At 37.9% G+C, this 13,793-nt stretch overlaps 1 protein-coding gene across 8 annotated transcripts in view; it reads left to right on the forward strand.

The window, feature by feature from the left end:
* EIPR1 (EARP complex and GARP complex interacting protein 1) overlaps positions 1-13,793 on the forward strand; it is a 229,024-nt gene that overhangs the window by 147,464 nt on the left and 67,767 nt on the right. For 3 of the 8 annotated variants that reach the window (XR_012054673.1, XR_012054674.1, XR_012054669.1), the window contains exons 10-12: positions 551-703; positions 3,307-3,427; positions 4,500-4,645. Coding sequence is in view for 1 of the 8 variants with exons in the window: in XM_072926024.1 (XP_072782125.1) it covers positions 551-683 (133 nt within the window). In the remaining 7 variants the exon portion in view is untranslated. Of the gene's footprint in view, positions 1-550; positions 704-3,306; positions 3,428-4,499; positions 4,646-13,793 lie in introns of those variants that run through there. The other 5 variants (XR_012054672.1, XR_012054671.1, XM_072926024.1 and 2 more) reach the window with 3 other exon arrangements.

Below are 13,793 nucleotides of genomic sequence, written 5' to 3' on the forward strand. Positions count from 1 at the left end.
CTAGATTTATCTGCATATAAATATATAGGACATTTTCTGTAATTGCTCTGCTAGTAGAGCAGATGACCTGTCAGATAATAGATAATAATGTACTTAACATTTAAATAATTCCTTCATACATATTATTAGAAAGCATTTTACAAATACAGTCCTATCAATGACCATATTACAAACAGAGAAAGGAGAGGTAAATTAATTGATTTGTTAAGAAATAAGCAAAGGATAAAAACAGATTAAAACATAGGACTGTAGGATAAAATTCTTATGTGCTCTACATCAACAAGAAGTTTGCTGTTCATTTTATAAAGCAACAATTTTATCCTGACTGTCCTATCTTCTCATCTATTGCATAGCTCAGCACTGATTGCCTTTACCTACACTTGAGATGATTGACCTGATACAGGGGGTTAAAACCATAAAATAATACTTTGTTTTGAATTTTTATCATAGTATGGCCTGCTTTGCTCATGGATGAGATGTCTCCCACTTCAGCTATCTGCAATTAGAAATTTAAGATCAAGCTAATTTTCTGAACTTCTTTTTTTGTCAGCAAGGAGAAGATGCAACTCCAGAGTATGCTTCTTTCCAACTATTTGAAGACAAAGATGAATTATCAGTTTAAGATGGCCCTTCTGTCAGAAGAAACAGTCTTGGAGTCCTCCTTCTTCATGTGTTCATTGTGAAGTGTGAGATGCACCATGTGGTGAGTGGATCGGAGCTAAAACTAACCTTGGGTGAAAATGGCTGGTTTTCAGCCAGATCAGCTCCCTGAACAATTTACTATATATTCATACAAATGTTGGTATCAGCACAAGACAAATCTGTGCAGGACTGGGAGCAGTGAGTAAAAGCACTACAGGCTTGCTTTCTTTCCCTGGTAGAGTGAGGTTAAAAGATCTACTGAATACCAGTCTTTGCCACCAAGGCTGGTTTTGACTGGGGCAGGGTTAATTTTCTTTATAGTAGCTGCTATGGGACTGTATTTTGGGTTTGCGACCAAAACAGGGTTGATAGTTTAGGGGTGATTTTTTTATTGATGAGCAGCAATGACAGACTCTAGAGCTTTTCTGCTTCTCCCCCCACCCACCAGAGAGGGGGCTGGGGGTGCACAAGGAGTTGGGAGGGGACATAGGACAGATGACCCCAACTGTCACACATACATATCCCATATCATACAGTGTTATGTTCAGCATATAGAGCTGGGGGAAGGAGAAGAAAGGGGAGGACAAGAGTTTGTCTCCACAAGTCACTGTTACTCATGGTGGAGCCCTGTTTTCCAGGCTGAATACCTGCCTGCCCATGGGAGGTTGTGAATTAATTTCTTGCTTTTCATTGCCTGCGTGCACAACTTTTCTTTACCTACTGAACTCTCTTTATCTCAACTCATGCTTTTTCTCAGTTTTACCCTTCTGAGTCTCTCCCCCATCCTCCTGGGTGGGGCTGAGCTGAAAACTGGAGTTAAACCATGACACCACCTACCATATTAATGATTAATCTCACCAAGATTAATCTCACCTAGAGTTTATGTGCAATCACTGCTACCTGGCATTAACATTAGCAGCTAAAGTTTAGTGTGATATTAGTACAATAGGTTTTTTTAAACTCCACCTCCATAAAGGAATCTGACATGGTTAAATAGCAATTAGAGAAATGCTGTTATTACAAGTGGAGATGTTGAATCCTCTGTTTGTTTGTAACATCTTACATGCAAAGATGTTAATTTCCAGATATCCTAATTGTGAAAGTTTTAAGAATTATAAAATTGAAGGAGCCTGAACAGGTTCACCCCATGCTCTGATTTTATACTTGATCTAGTTACAATTCTCTTAGATACTTGTTTATTTTACTGAGAAGGCAAACCCAAAAGGATTAAACCTTGCCTGCAGCTTTCTTTTGTGCAAAAGTCAATTATGACTGGCTAAATATCCCTGAGGTAAACATGTGTGAGGTTGATAATGTGGTTAGAATAGCAACAGCACTTGTAAAGGAGACTGGTGTTCATGGAGTTAACACATTCCATATTGCTATCATGCAAAAAATTTCAGACACTTCCAGTCAGGGAGCATCAATCAATTTTTGTTAACTTTCAGGATTTTTTTCTTCCCAATGGAGCTAATATTACATCTAAATATTATGTGTGCTGCATCTGTAAATTTAATTCCATTTTCTTAAGGAAGCCTTCTGTATGAAAAATGTGAGTTAAAAATGATGTTATTTACCTGGTGCCACTGGATTGATTGTAGAATGGGTCAAATCCTGCCATCCTTAATGAGGAAAATATTGACTAATGGCTTAAGTAAATATTATCTGAATTCAATGAATGTTTGTCTCATGTATTAAATATTCAGAGGAGCAGAAAATGGTTCATAGCTTTTCCTCCCAACCACCATGGCACCTAACCAGCCATGTTCATGCTTACTATTTCCTTCTGTATTTTGGCAAAATGTAGCAGTTTCAACAGACAGTACTACAAACATCAAATATCACCACAGTATGCAACCTCATAGTAAAATAATTCATCTGGAGATTGCAAGTTCCTTGCAACTAGTGAAAGGAACTGGAAGTATGTTCTCCCAGGTGGGTGGAGTGCTTTAACTACTGACACTGCATTAGGGGAGGCAGAAGCTGCCGTGAAACTCTTCCAAGGTAATTTTTGAGAAAAGGCTGATATTAGTCTAGGAGGAGGTAAAAGAACCATGATATGCAGTCAGAGAAAGAAAGAGTAACATTCCTTCAACTTACTAAAACTGTGCAGCATCAGCTAGCTTGAAGTGACTCTTGACTCGGACATTGACCCAACAAATCCCAACATGGCATTCCAGGCTCTTTCCATGCACTGTTTAGAAGCCTAATGCCAAACTTTGGCCTATGACATTCCAGGAGTGAGAGCACACCAAACTCCTTTGCCCCTCTAGTCTTCTCAATATATTTTGTTGCCTGGTCTGTAAAATGGAAATATTTTTATCTCTTGGAATGTTGCCAATAGAAGAGTCGCAGAATAGGTGAAAGACTCTCATCTACTGATGTGAGCCAAGGTTAAAATAACCAAACATTAACAGATAGCAAAGAGGTGCAGAAGAAACTTGAATTTTATAATATTTCTGAGTATATGAGACCACTTTCATTGAAAGGGTTAGCCTGGCAAAGAACCAGTAAGACTAATGGTTAGATCATTTTATAACAGATACTACTTTTATTCCTTGTCAATCTATGAAATGTCATGCTTCAGGAGATAACCTGACTGCCACATGTGGTAGGCAATTAATTCCTTCCATCCTCTAAAAGTATTTTGCATTTACTTACCAGGCAATTTGCTTTCCTCTCCCCTCTGGCCTTCCAGAAATTTTATGTTAAAGAAAAATGAAATTGGTGACTGATATGAAGAGGTATTGGACCATACATGTTCATCTCACAGATACAGAAATTGGTATGTTACCTCCTAAACATGGTCTTACAGTCTGAGATGCTCATTCAAAGATCAAATGCAAAATAAAACCAAAAATTTAAAGGTATAAATTTTCCAAGTTGTACAGGTGCAAAAAATCCCTGCAAAATTATTCCAATGACAAGTATGAACTGGAGTGATTTTGCAAATATAGACTATAGAGCTTCAGCTTCCACTAAATTACACTAGTGTACCTCTATTGTCATTAGTATTTTACTTGTTTAATAGACTACAAAAGCCCAATTTGGCTGGCATTATTCATGTTATGATGGAATATATTTATACCTGTTGATTAAAAGATGTTTCAGTTCCATTACCAAAACATGATGAGCATGTGATAAAGAATATGAAAGTACTCTCAGCTAACTTTGAGATATAAGAGCATAAATATTTTCTGTGAAGGGCTGGAAACCTCATCAGTGGACTCTGAAATAAATGATAAAACCCTTTGCATTCTGAAATACTTCATTTGGAGAATTTAATGGGTGCAAAATCAAAACCATAAAAGATGGAAAATCTAGAAGTCTTCACAAGCTTCATACAACCCTTTGCACTGTATGCAATGCAAAAGTGTCTTTAATTACAAGATCTCATATAATATCACTGCCTAGTTTACCACCCTGAATGGGTGGTATCCACAAAATAAGTAGTAATTTGATATTTGCTTCAGTTTTCTTTGTTTGAGGCATGACCCTCCCTTTTGTTCCTAAGATTCCTTATCCTGAATGTAGAAATACTGACCATGTCAGGGTAGAAATACTTTCTATGGTAGTCTTGCCTAGTGTCCTAGTGGTCCTTATCTGCTCATTAACATAACTTCAGTGTGTTCCTGTGTTAAAGGATGTCACTTTCCTGTTTAGCAGATGGGAGAACTAAAGTTAAGGACTACTGTTGATTCCCAAGCTTACCTAAAACAAGGAAGGAGGTGTTTTTTTCATGATTTGCATTCATAGTATAATTTCATAATGTGTTTTTGTAATTTATGTGTACTAGTAGCAGAGATTCTCTGGGCTGTTGGGAGTAGCACAAAGTACTTACCTTAATTCTAAAACAGGTTCCATGGGTCACGTGGAGGACATCAAATGAAGAGCATGAAATGATCTAGGAGATTTCTGATTTAAGGGACCTCTGTAATTGTACACTGTCAGTACAACACAAAAGCTTCATAGCAGAAGTAAGGCTAAAACTTAGCCCTACAAGGTAATGCATGTAAAATTATTTTTCTTTCTTTGAACCCCCTTTTTCCATTCATTACACAGATTTTGTGTTCAGCTGTGAATGATGCGAGTAGGAATCTGATTCACCCCACAGTCCTCTGAACTGATAGAGGAGGTGCCATTGGTGGGAAGAAAAGTGCTATTTTTTTCATAATATGAAATTCTTTATATTTCTTTGTAATCTAACACTGTAATATCATGTAGGGTTTCTTAAAATGTCTGTAAAAAAGCACAGTTTGTGTAGAATTGTTTTATCCAAAACAGGCAACATGAGCAGTGTCACAGTCAGGAAACAGCATGCAGATGGCAGTAACGGACTCTTGCCACATATCTGGGGCTGACAGGTGATGATTTGCAGTGGGCTTCACAGATCATTGTTAATAGTAGAACAAAGCTTATAACTTCTAGCTTGGTTATTTTAGGCTGCCCTTGTGTTTCTTAAACCACTTGGTATTGGAAAGAAAACCTAGATGTCATCCCATATGAGCTCTGCCTAAGACATCATGTATCAGGCTTGATCATACCTTCATTTCACATGCTCATATTTTCAAGATATGAAGTACAGTAGACTAAAAAAGATCATACCTGCATTGTTGAATTGAATACTTTCAATACAAATCCCTACATAAAAAATTACACAAACTGAAAAGAATTCCAATATCTTGTCTTCCCTTTGTTTAGTCTAATTATCTAGGTTATAAAATTGAATCTTATCTTTTGTAAAACTCCTTTCTTGTCAATGAAAACACAGCACATTTTCCATTTTGGCAAGTGTTCATTTAGGGTGTTCAAAGAGATGAGTGCCTAGTTCAACTCATTTTAAGAAGTTTATGCTAAACTATACTCATGTGTTTCAGCGCTCTCATGCTATTTGATATGGATATAAAAACATATTCCATCTTCTGCCTTTACATGTTAGGATAACAGACAGCAGCTGATAAATATGCAGATACTAAATGTAATTCCTCTAATTGAATTGAAACATTTCTGTCAGAAGCATAAAGGAAAGACTTGTGATTTTCATGCAAGTAAATGTAATAAGGCTGTCTTTCTGTTTTTTTTTTTTTTTCCCTCCCTCAAATGTCTGTGGCTCTATCATACCATAAGGGATAAACTGCTGTTTTAGCAGCCTAATGGTTGCTTCTAGTACTGGTGGTTGCCCTTGGTAAAAAATATATTTGGAAAGGATTTGAATGACCTTGTAGTTTTGTGCCAGACTGGTGCTATTAATATGCTTTTGCTGAGAAACTCCTAAAGAGACAATTATATTGTCTGTTGCTGCAAATGCAAGAGCACTATAGGAATATCCAAAAAGTTGTCATTGCACAAAAATATCACAAGTAGTATGTGCAATTATTGCATTAGAACTGTAGAGATTTTTTACAATTTTTTGGTACCATAATGTTTCAAATGTGCGTAGGTCATCTGTGTTCTCTTTCATTCAGAATAGCAGCACACAGGTGAATTCTGAGCTACACTCAGCAGGTGTTCCAGGTCTCCTTGAAGGGGATTTATCATATGCTATGTGAACACTTTCCATTTGGGCTCAACACTCAAAACCCCAAGCTCCAAACTCAACCCCCCTTTTTAACATGCACAAAAAATTGAAGAAAAATGTGTACTTCAAACTCTGTATTCACATTTGTGGAATTTGTTAGGCTGTGTGCTTTGGCAGTGACAAAAAAAAAGGAGGAAAGAGAGAAGAAATAACCAGTAAAGAGAAGACAACTGCTAACAAAGAGCATGGCAAATGGAGTGGAGGAGTTTTGTAGAGCTTTCTTGAAGGACAGATTTGTTTCTGTCTCTTCTTCACATTGGTGATCCTCTGTACTTCTCCTCCCTGTCTTGTGATGAGACATCTTTTTGTGTTGTCAACATGATGTGGTAATTAGAGAGGGTTCTTTCTATGATAATTTACTTGTTTAGCCCAAAAGTACTTTTGTATCTTCTCCTGATTGACTTGGACAACCAATTAGTCCTTGTTAGTTGTACTGAACTCCATGCTTGTTGATGTGTGGTTACATACTCTCATGCCTTAATGTCTGATAGAAAATGCAGATACACTTTATTTCTGATCTACCTGTAGTTTGTTCAACTCTTAACATTTATATTCCATTAATCTTGTCATTTCCGGACTGAATGGATATGAAATCTAATCTTTGCTCTCCATAGGAAATCACTGTAACATTTGAACATGTTACTGTTAAAAGTATTTGGGTCAAGTATTGATTTTTTCCAGTATTCCAGTATCAATCAGTGTATTTTAATTTAACTCAAAATACAAGGAACCAAGAGTTCATGGAAATAAGTAATATCAAGATGGATTCATTTTCTCAGGGCTGCTATCTCAGTCTGCTGATACTGTGGGCAACAGAAATAAATCTGTACTTTAAGGAAGAGCTAGGCTGCTAGGTTGAGATAGCCTGTATTTATATTCATTCTGATAAAACCAAGAAGCAATCTGTTAAGTGAAGTCTCTCCAGAGGAGCATGAGCAAGATGGCTGTCAGTGAATGGTGTTAAAGCCCAAAGGATTGGGTTGGGGTGGCTGGGGGAAGGAACTGATTTAGTAGCATATTTTATGGTGCATGGATGCAAACAAGGGTGTATGTCAGAGATTCCCATTCTAGAATAGCAGCGAGCCTCAGAAAATAGACTGGTCATGGCAAACTGCATTTGTAAGTAGATAATGAAAACAAGCCAATGTTGCTTGAATGTGCATTCCTACCAGACATTTAATACTTCAGTAGAACTGTGGGATTCACAGATGTGGTGGACCCTTCTGGACACAGAGCAGAATTACAGATGATTTGTGTTTATTTATGTTTGGGATGTCTGGATAGTACAAGGAGACAGTTAGAGATATGTGAATATATTTCATTGATTATCTTACAAAGAAGAAATTGGGAAATATGCCCCCAAATTTTGGATACACAAGTTTGAAACTTTGCATCACTATGTAAAACGCAATGGTCTGCCAAGGAACTCCTGTATTGGTTCATATAAATCCTGTGAACTTGTATATTTGTAGTTTCTGTAACTGAAATAGATTTTCTGGGGTCCAAGGTGCTGTATTCCCAGTGCAGGGATTCTAATAATCCTGGCAGCAGATTGATTTTCAATAAGTAGAGTTCAGATTATGAAATCCCTTCTCCTGCTAACAAACACCCGCTCCTGCAGAAATCTCCACTAAGACTAGTGGAATTACTGGAGTCTTGACTAATTTAAGTGAAATTTCCACAGTCTTGGTCCACTAGTAAGTAGGTAGTTAGATTTAATTGCATTTGAAAAGGAATGGAGCCATACCAAGTACAGGAGGGGAGAAATACCAGTGGTTCCTCTGGATATGCCTTCATAGGAGGTGACATCCACATTCTTATCTGAGGTTTACCTGGAATCCCACTGTGTTATTCACATCCCCTTAAATCCTTGCCTGTCTGTCTGCTGAAAATTGACACATTTGCTCAGATGCAGCTACAAGATAAAGTCTGTGCTGTGCTTTAAGAACAGTTCTAGCCTATCTACTTAGCAGTGAACATGTGAGTGAAACTCATTTTGTTTCCCTAATTCTATTTTGTATCTGAGAATTTCTCACCTTTTCCCTTCCTCCTGCACCAGAGACTGCATGCATATGTGTTTATGTATGGTTACCATTTAAATCCTCCTTTCAGTTACTGTGTCCCATATCTGACCAGCAGAATCTGCCCCAGACTAGAAATATACAAAGAAAAAAAAAAAAAATCTGTTTGAGGTTGGTGATTGCTGACCAGAACACTGTTAAGTCAGTCATGGTGATATTCATTGGCAGAGGATGTGAATTAATATTTCCACATCTGAAGGAAAGACAAAATTGGTCTGAGTGCTAGGCACACATAAGCACATCTTGAAGTATCTTATCTATGCCATCTAATTTAGAAAGCTGAGTTGGAAGCTGAGTTCTCAAGTTGAAAATCCAGAAGGAGATAAGCAGCAAATGAGGCAGAGGAGGGAAATAAAAAAAGAATGACAGGGAGGACAGGGGGAAAGAAAATACTTTTTGATTAAAGAAATTGATGCAATTTACTTTTACATAATATTTCATAGCAAAATGTTTTGAGTTGTCCTCAGGACTATTTTGTACAGGAGGCTATGATTCCTAATTCACAAAGTAGGGGTCTGGGCAAAATTTTTCATTGTGCATTCTGCTATGGGCTATAAGACACCTCTGGAAAGGCCAGCATGCTCTTTATTAGCAACCCTGTATCTATTGAATCATGACCCTGACATGGCTCTTGCAGCACAAATTAATCTGCCACTCCAAGGAGAAGATTTCTTTCCTCCCCACTGACTTTCTACTGGTCACTGCTCTTGTAGTCTTGCTGTCTTGTAATAATGAAAACTAGAGCTAAGTGTCCTTTCAGTGCATATATTCAAGTCTACAGTTACTGTCTTATTCACTGTCACTTCAGCTTCAGTGTTCTGCTCTCTTTTCCAGATATTCTTGTTTTATCTCTGAGTGCTATCAAATCAAAGCTCAATGTTATGCTAATCCAACTATTTAGTGAGAGCACAAAAATGTATGGGCATGCTGACGAAAGGGCTTCAGTTTAGTTCAGAACAAAAGAAACAGTGGTTGGTGTAAATTCTGAAAACCACAGCAATGGGCAAGTCTGGCAACTGACCATCCACTGAGATTCTGCAGTCTTTCCTTGGTGTTCCATGAGCCCTCGTCCACAAACTTTGAAGTTGCTCTTTCAGACGGAATTCTGGGGTCAGCATTGATGAATCCCATAGCAAAAGGAGGAAGGAAAAAGAAACAGACCCAACATGACCTGATGACCTGGAAGTTATGCTGAGCAGGATACTGAGGACCTACAGGAGATGAATCTATGGAAGAAAGAAGCAGCAGAGTTGAAGTCAAAAACCAGTAAATGACTGCCACTGTCTTTGCGGCTGTGACTGTTACTGAAGCAACAGCAGCAAGAGTGGGAATATTTCCCAGGTAGTAATCAATATAGTAAGAGCTAGAAAAACTATTTTGCTGTTATATGCTGGGTCACCTCAGGTGGAATTGCAGGGAGATACTAGGGGCTTTCCCTTTGAGTCTCATCCAACCTCTGTCATGTACAACCCAAGGCAGATTTACACATGTGAAAAATTTAAGATTGAAAGTTAAAGCTTACTCCAGCTACATCTGAACTTGTTGTGAAGCTTGCAATTCATTTCCTTTGAATTTTTCTGTCCATAAATCCATTATCTGAACATACTCTTATGCTGTTATGCTCACAACGCTGTCCCAGACAATTAAAAATCATGGAAACTGTGATAAATGGAAATGTCTCTTGATTTTTTCTTACTTTAGATCCTTTTGTTTTCTGGCATGTGGCTGAGAGTCCTGTTGCTTGAAATTTCTCTTCATTAGTTCAGCACCCTATTCATGTGAAAATTTTCCTTTTTTTTTTTTTTCACAATTTGTGCTTGATAATACTTTATTTTATTTATATGGAGCTGAAAGGAAATAATAAGTTTCTTGGTTGAACGAAGGTTCCAATAACTCCAGTAGCTACTAGTCTTGATCATTTAGTGGCCAGCTGCCAAGTAAGGAAGCCGTGAAATATCTCTCTTTCAAGTAGATAACTGATTTCTTAATGAGAGTTTGTAAAAATCACCTTTACTACAGAACTGATCTGATGTCCCTGCTGCACCAGCTTTTTCTTCTTCTTCAACTCAAGCCCTATCTTTTCTTCCTTATAGTTTTATTTCATTAGCTTTCTGAGGTGTAGGCCAATGTCAGTCCTTCAGTGTACCTTTTCTATATGTCAAATGGTCTAACATGTTTTAACTTATAGATCCTTATTTGCAGGATACTTAAAGAAATTAATAAGTAAAGTCAGATAAGTTTGCAGCACTACTGTATGGCTTTACCTTAACTTGTTAGTGAATTCACATCCCTACAATTCAAGGAGAGATGAGGCAATTCTTTATTTCTGTTCATTTGACCTTGAAAGCTACTGAAAGGCAAAGAAGCTCTCTTAAAATACTTACCAGGGGCATACATTTTGGCATAGGCACTATTCAATTTAATCCATAAGGAATCTAAGCTCCAGAGAGTCCCTGAGCCTCCAAGAAGTAGACTGTGAAGGATAAATGAGTTGGAAAAATAGCAGGGAGATAAGGAGGTTGGTTGCCACATACTCCTAAACAGTGCTCCACACCAGAGTCTGAATTGCCCTCTGAAGGCTTGACTGACTATTCAGTGAGAGCAAGCCCCTGTATCAGCACATGGCTTAGAATGCTTGAGGTTTATGTGAATTCCTGCTCACTTCCCTTCTGCTCTTTGTGCCCCTTTAATAAGGAGAAAATTGATTCCCTGTTTCTGAACAAAGGTCTGTATCTAGGAGAGAGCATGGTCTTCCTGGCTGAGTAACAGCTGGGGAAAAATTGAATAGACCATATGCTGGGAGAGCAGCCACCAGAACATTGGGACAAAGCTGTGGACCACTGCCAAGCCTTGCAGGTAAAGCCACAGCAGCCAAGATTAGAGGTGAAGGAAGAGTGTTCAGAAATACAGTGCCAGGGACCCTTCACTGGGTTACTTTTAGGAACTGCATTGTATAAATCCTGAATGAGAAAAAAAACCCTGCTAGTTTTCAGAAAGGTCCTTGAAAAGTAAGGTAATTTACCCAGGTGGCCCTGAATATCTTTTTTAAAACTTGCCTAGTTCCATTATGCTTTCCCTTTTTTTTTTTTTTTTCCCACCTGTCGGCCGATTCTCAGGAAAGCCTAGACCACTGGAGAATTTTCTCTGAGGGAATCAATGCCTCCTGATTTCTTTGTTTTACCTTTTTCACCTTTGCTTGCCTTTTTTTTAGAAGCAAGTTCTACTGTTTCTCTGTAATCTGAGCTCACTGACAGGACGAGATCTGCTCAGGGGTACATATAGACAGCTGTGACAATCCTGCAGCCTCTGAAAGAGGAGCTTAGTTTCTCAAGACTTCCATGCAAAACAAATCAATCAGCAATATTTTCACTATGAAACTTTTTCCCTCCTACCCATAAACTGATTATATATGCCAGTCTCTTCCAGGCCCAGAGAGGATGCCGTTGGTGGTGATGTATAATTTCTTTAGAAGTGGACTGGAGAGCTATAAATGATGAAGTTGCTGAGGCTCTGTGAGAAAAGTAAGGTAGGAGCATCAGCAATCCTCAGGGAAAAAAAGGAAACTCAGACATGGACCTGAACTGCTAGCCCAAAGCTGTGGGTCACAGCCCGTTTTTCATGTGAGGTGTCAGTGTGAGCTGGGATAGCTGGGAGCTGCTGGCCTCTTGTATACTTTGTGCTAAGTTTATGTTTGGTACTGCACACCTGATCAATCTTAGTCTGTGCAGGTATAAGTCAGTGACCAAACTGGTAAGTGGGGAAACAAACTAGAGTCTTGGTTAAGTTTTGGGTTTAAAAAAAAAAAAAAGAAAAAAGAAAAAAAGTTTCTAAAGTAGGGCAATTTTTTACAAAAGAATATATGGATATGTTTAAAAACCACACTTCAACTTTCTAGTGAGAACCACAGTCCTTATAGTTCTAATTAAATTTATTTAAACACAGTCTTCTGAAAGTTTTTGCTTTAAAATAGAGTACCTGCTTAGACACAATTAAGCAAAAATAGGGAAACAGTTCACATTAATTGATTGTGACTGATTAAAGTGAAACCTAATTGCTTACAATGCTGATACCTATTTGTCTAACAAACCTAAATGAAAGTAATTGGGGAAAAAAATCCTTATGCAGTGCTTACACCTTGTTGGTTCTTCCCCTGTAATTATTCATTTTAGATTCTAGATATCCAGTTCAGTGTAACTTGTCAAATATTGGCTTATAATGTTTAAGGGGAAAAATAAATGAGAATATACTTCTGGAATGGCAGTGATATCTACCAAATTTCCTTTTAAATATGCGCAGCAAAATGGATTGTTAAAAATAATCCCCTGAGGATGGTGCCTCTTTTGTCAGTTTTCTACCAGAGTGCATCCTGCTCTCTGACAGAAAATTGCTCATTAATCTCCAAGGAATGACCAGTTTTTCAAAATAGTCACTCAGCTATGCTGCCACTGTTAATTTTTAAGCATTATGGATGCCATTAATTGCCTGATGTGGTTGATAACAACAGTAATCCTTTTTGAATGGGACATTAACTCCAAAACAAGTCATTAGTTTTTGTCCACATACTGTAATTAACACTTACCTTCCAGGAATCACAGAAATTGCAAAGGCCACATGTCACTGGAGATTTGGCAACTCTGTCTAATATGTATATTTAGTCTAAAGATATTGTGGCAGGGTGGATTTTTTTGTAACCGCTCTTTTAATAGCAGCAATTTGCATTCTGAGTGGTGTACATAGTTAAGATAAGGGACCTGATCTGCAATTTCAGCCTGACTGGATTTTTCCCTCCATTTTTTTTTCTTCCTAAAATAGGAGAAAAGAGTGTATGCCTCAAATAGCTTCTTCTCAGATACGTGAGATAGCACCATGTCTGGCCACCCAGAAGGGACACACTGAGCCAGCTTTTTGAGCAGAGCAGAGGTAGTCACCGAGTATCTATAAAGGGAAGCTTAAGGATTGGTTGGGGTGGAAAAGATAAGAGACATCATATTTTTATTATTGCATACACAGCATACTTTTCCCTACAACCTCTGCTTATGTCCACTACATCTCACCACAGTGGGTGCTGAAATGAGTGATGAAAAAAAAGGAATAATTGAGCATTGTGGAAAGTAAGAACCTACTAGAACTGGAGCTGCTTAGATGTGAATTTTGTCAAGTAAATTCATTATTTAAGCATTAAGGTAGACAGGGAGGGTTATGTTTGCAGTGTCTGTTGCTCACTGTGATGCTTTTCTTGGTAAAAGGTGCAGAATTGCGGGTGACTGTGCATGTATGTGCATATACCTGCTTCTAATTCATTATGGTATGACTTATGACTCCATTCAATTTTACAGCATAGGACTAAACTTGGTGTGTTGAAGTACATATACATGGGCAGAAGGGAGGAAGAACATAAACTATATTTGGTTTCATACTTAAGAAAACAGTTATTTCTTTCCTCTGTGTTTAAAAAACATTACAAAATGCAAGCAAAAAAACCCAAAGCAAAC

Source organism: Taeniopygia guttata, chromosome 3, assembly GCF_048771995.1.
Source record: "Taeniopygia guttata chromosome 3, bTaeGut7.mat, whole genome shotgun sequence".
Taxonomy (NCBI): domain Eukaryota; kingdom Metazoa; phylum Chordata; class Aves; order Passeriformes; family Estrildidae; genus Taeniopygia; species Taeniopygia guttata.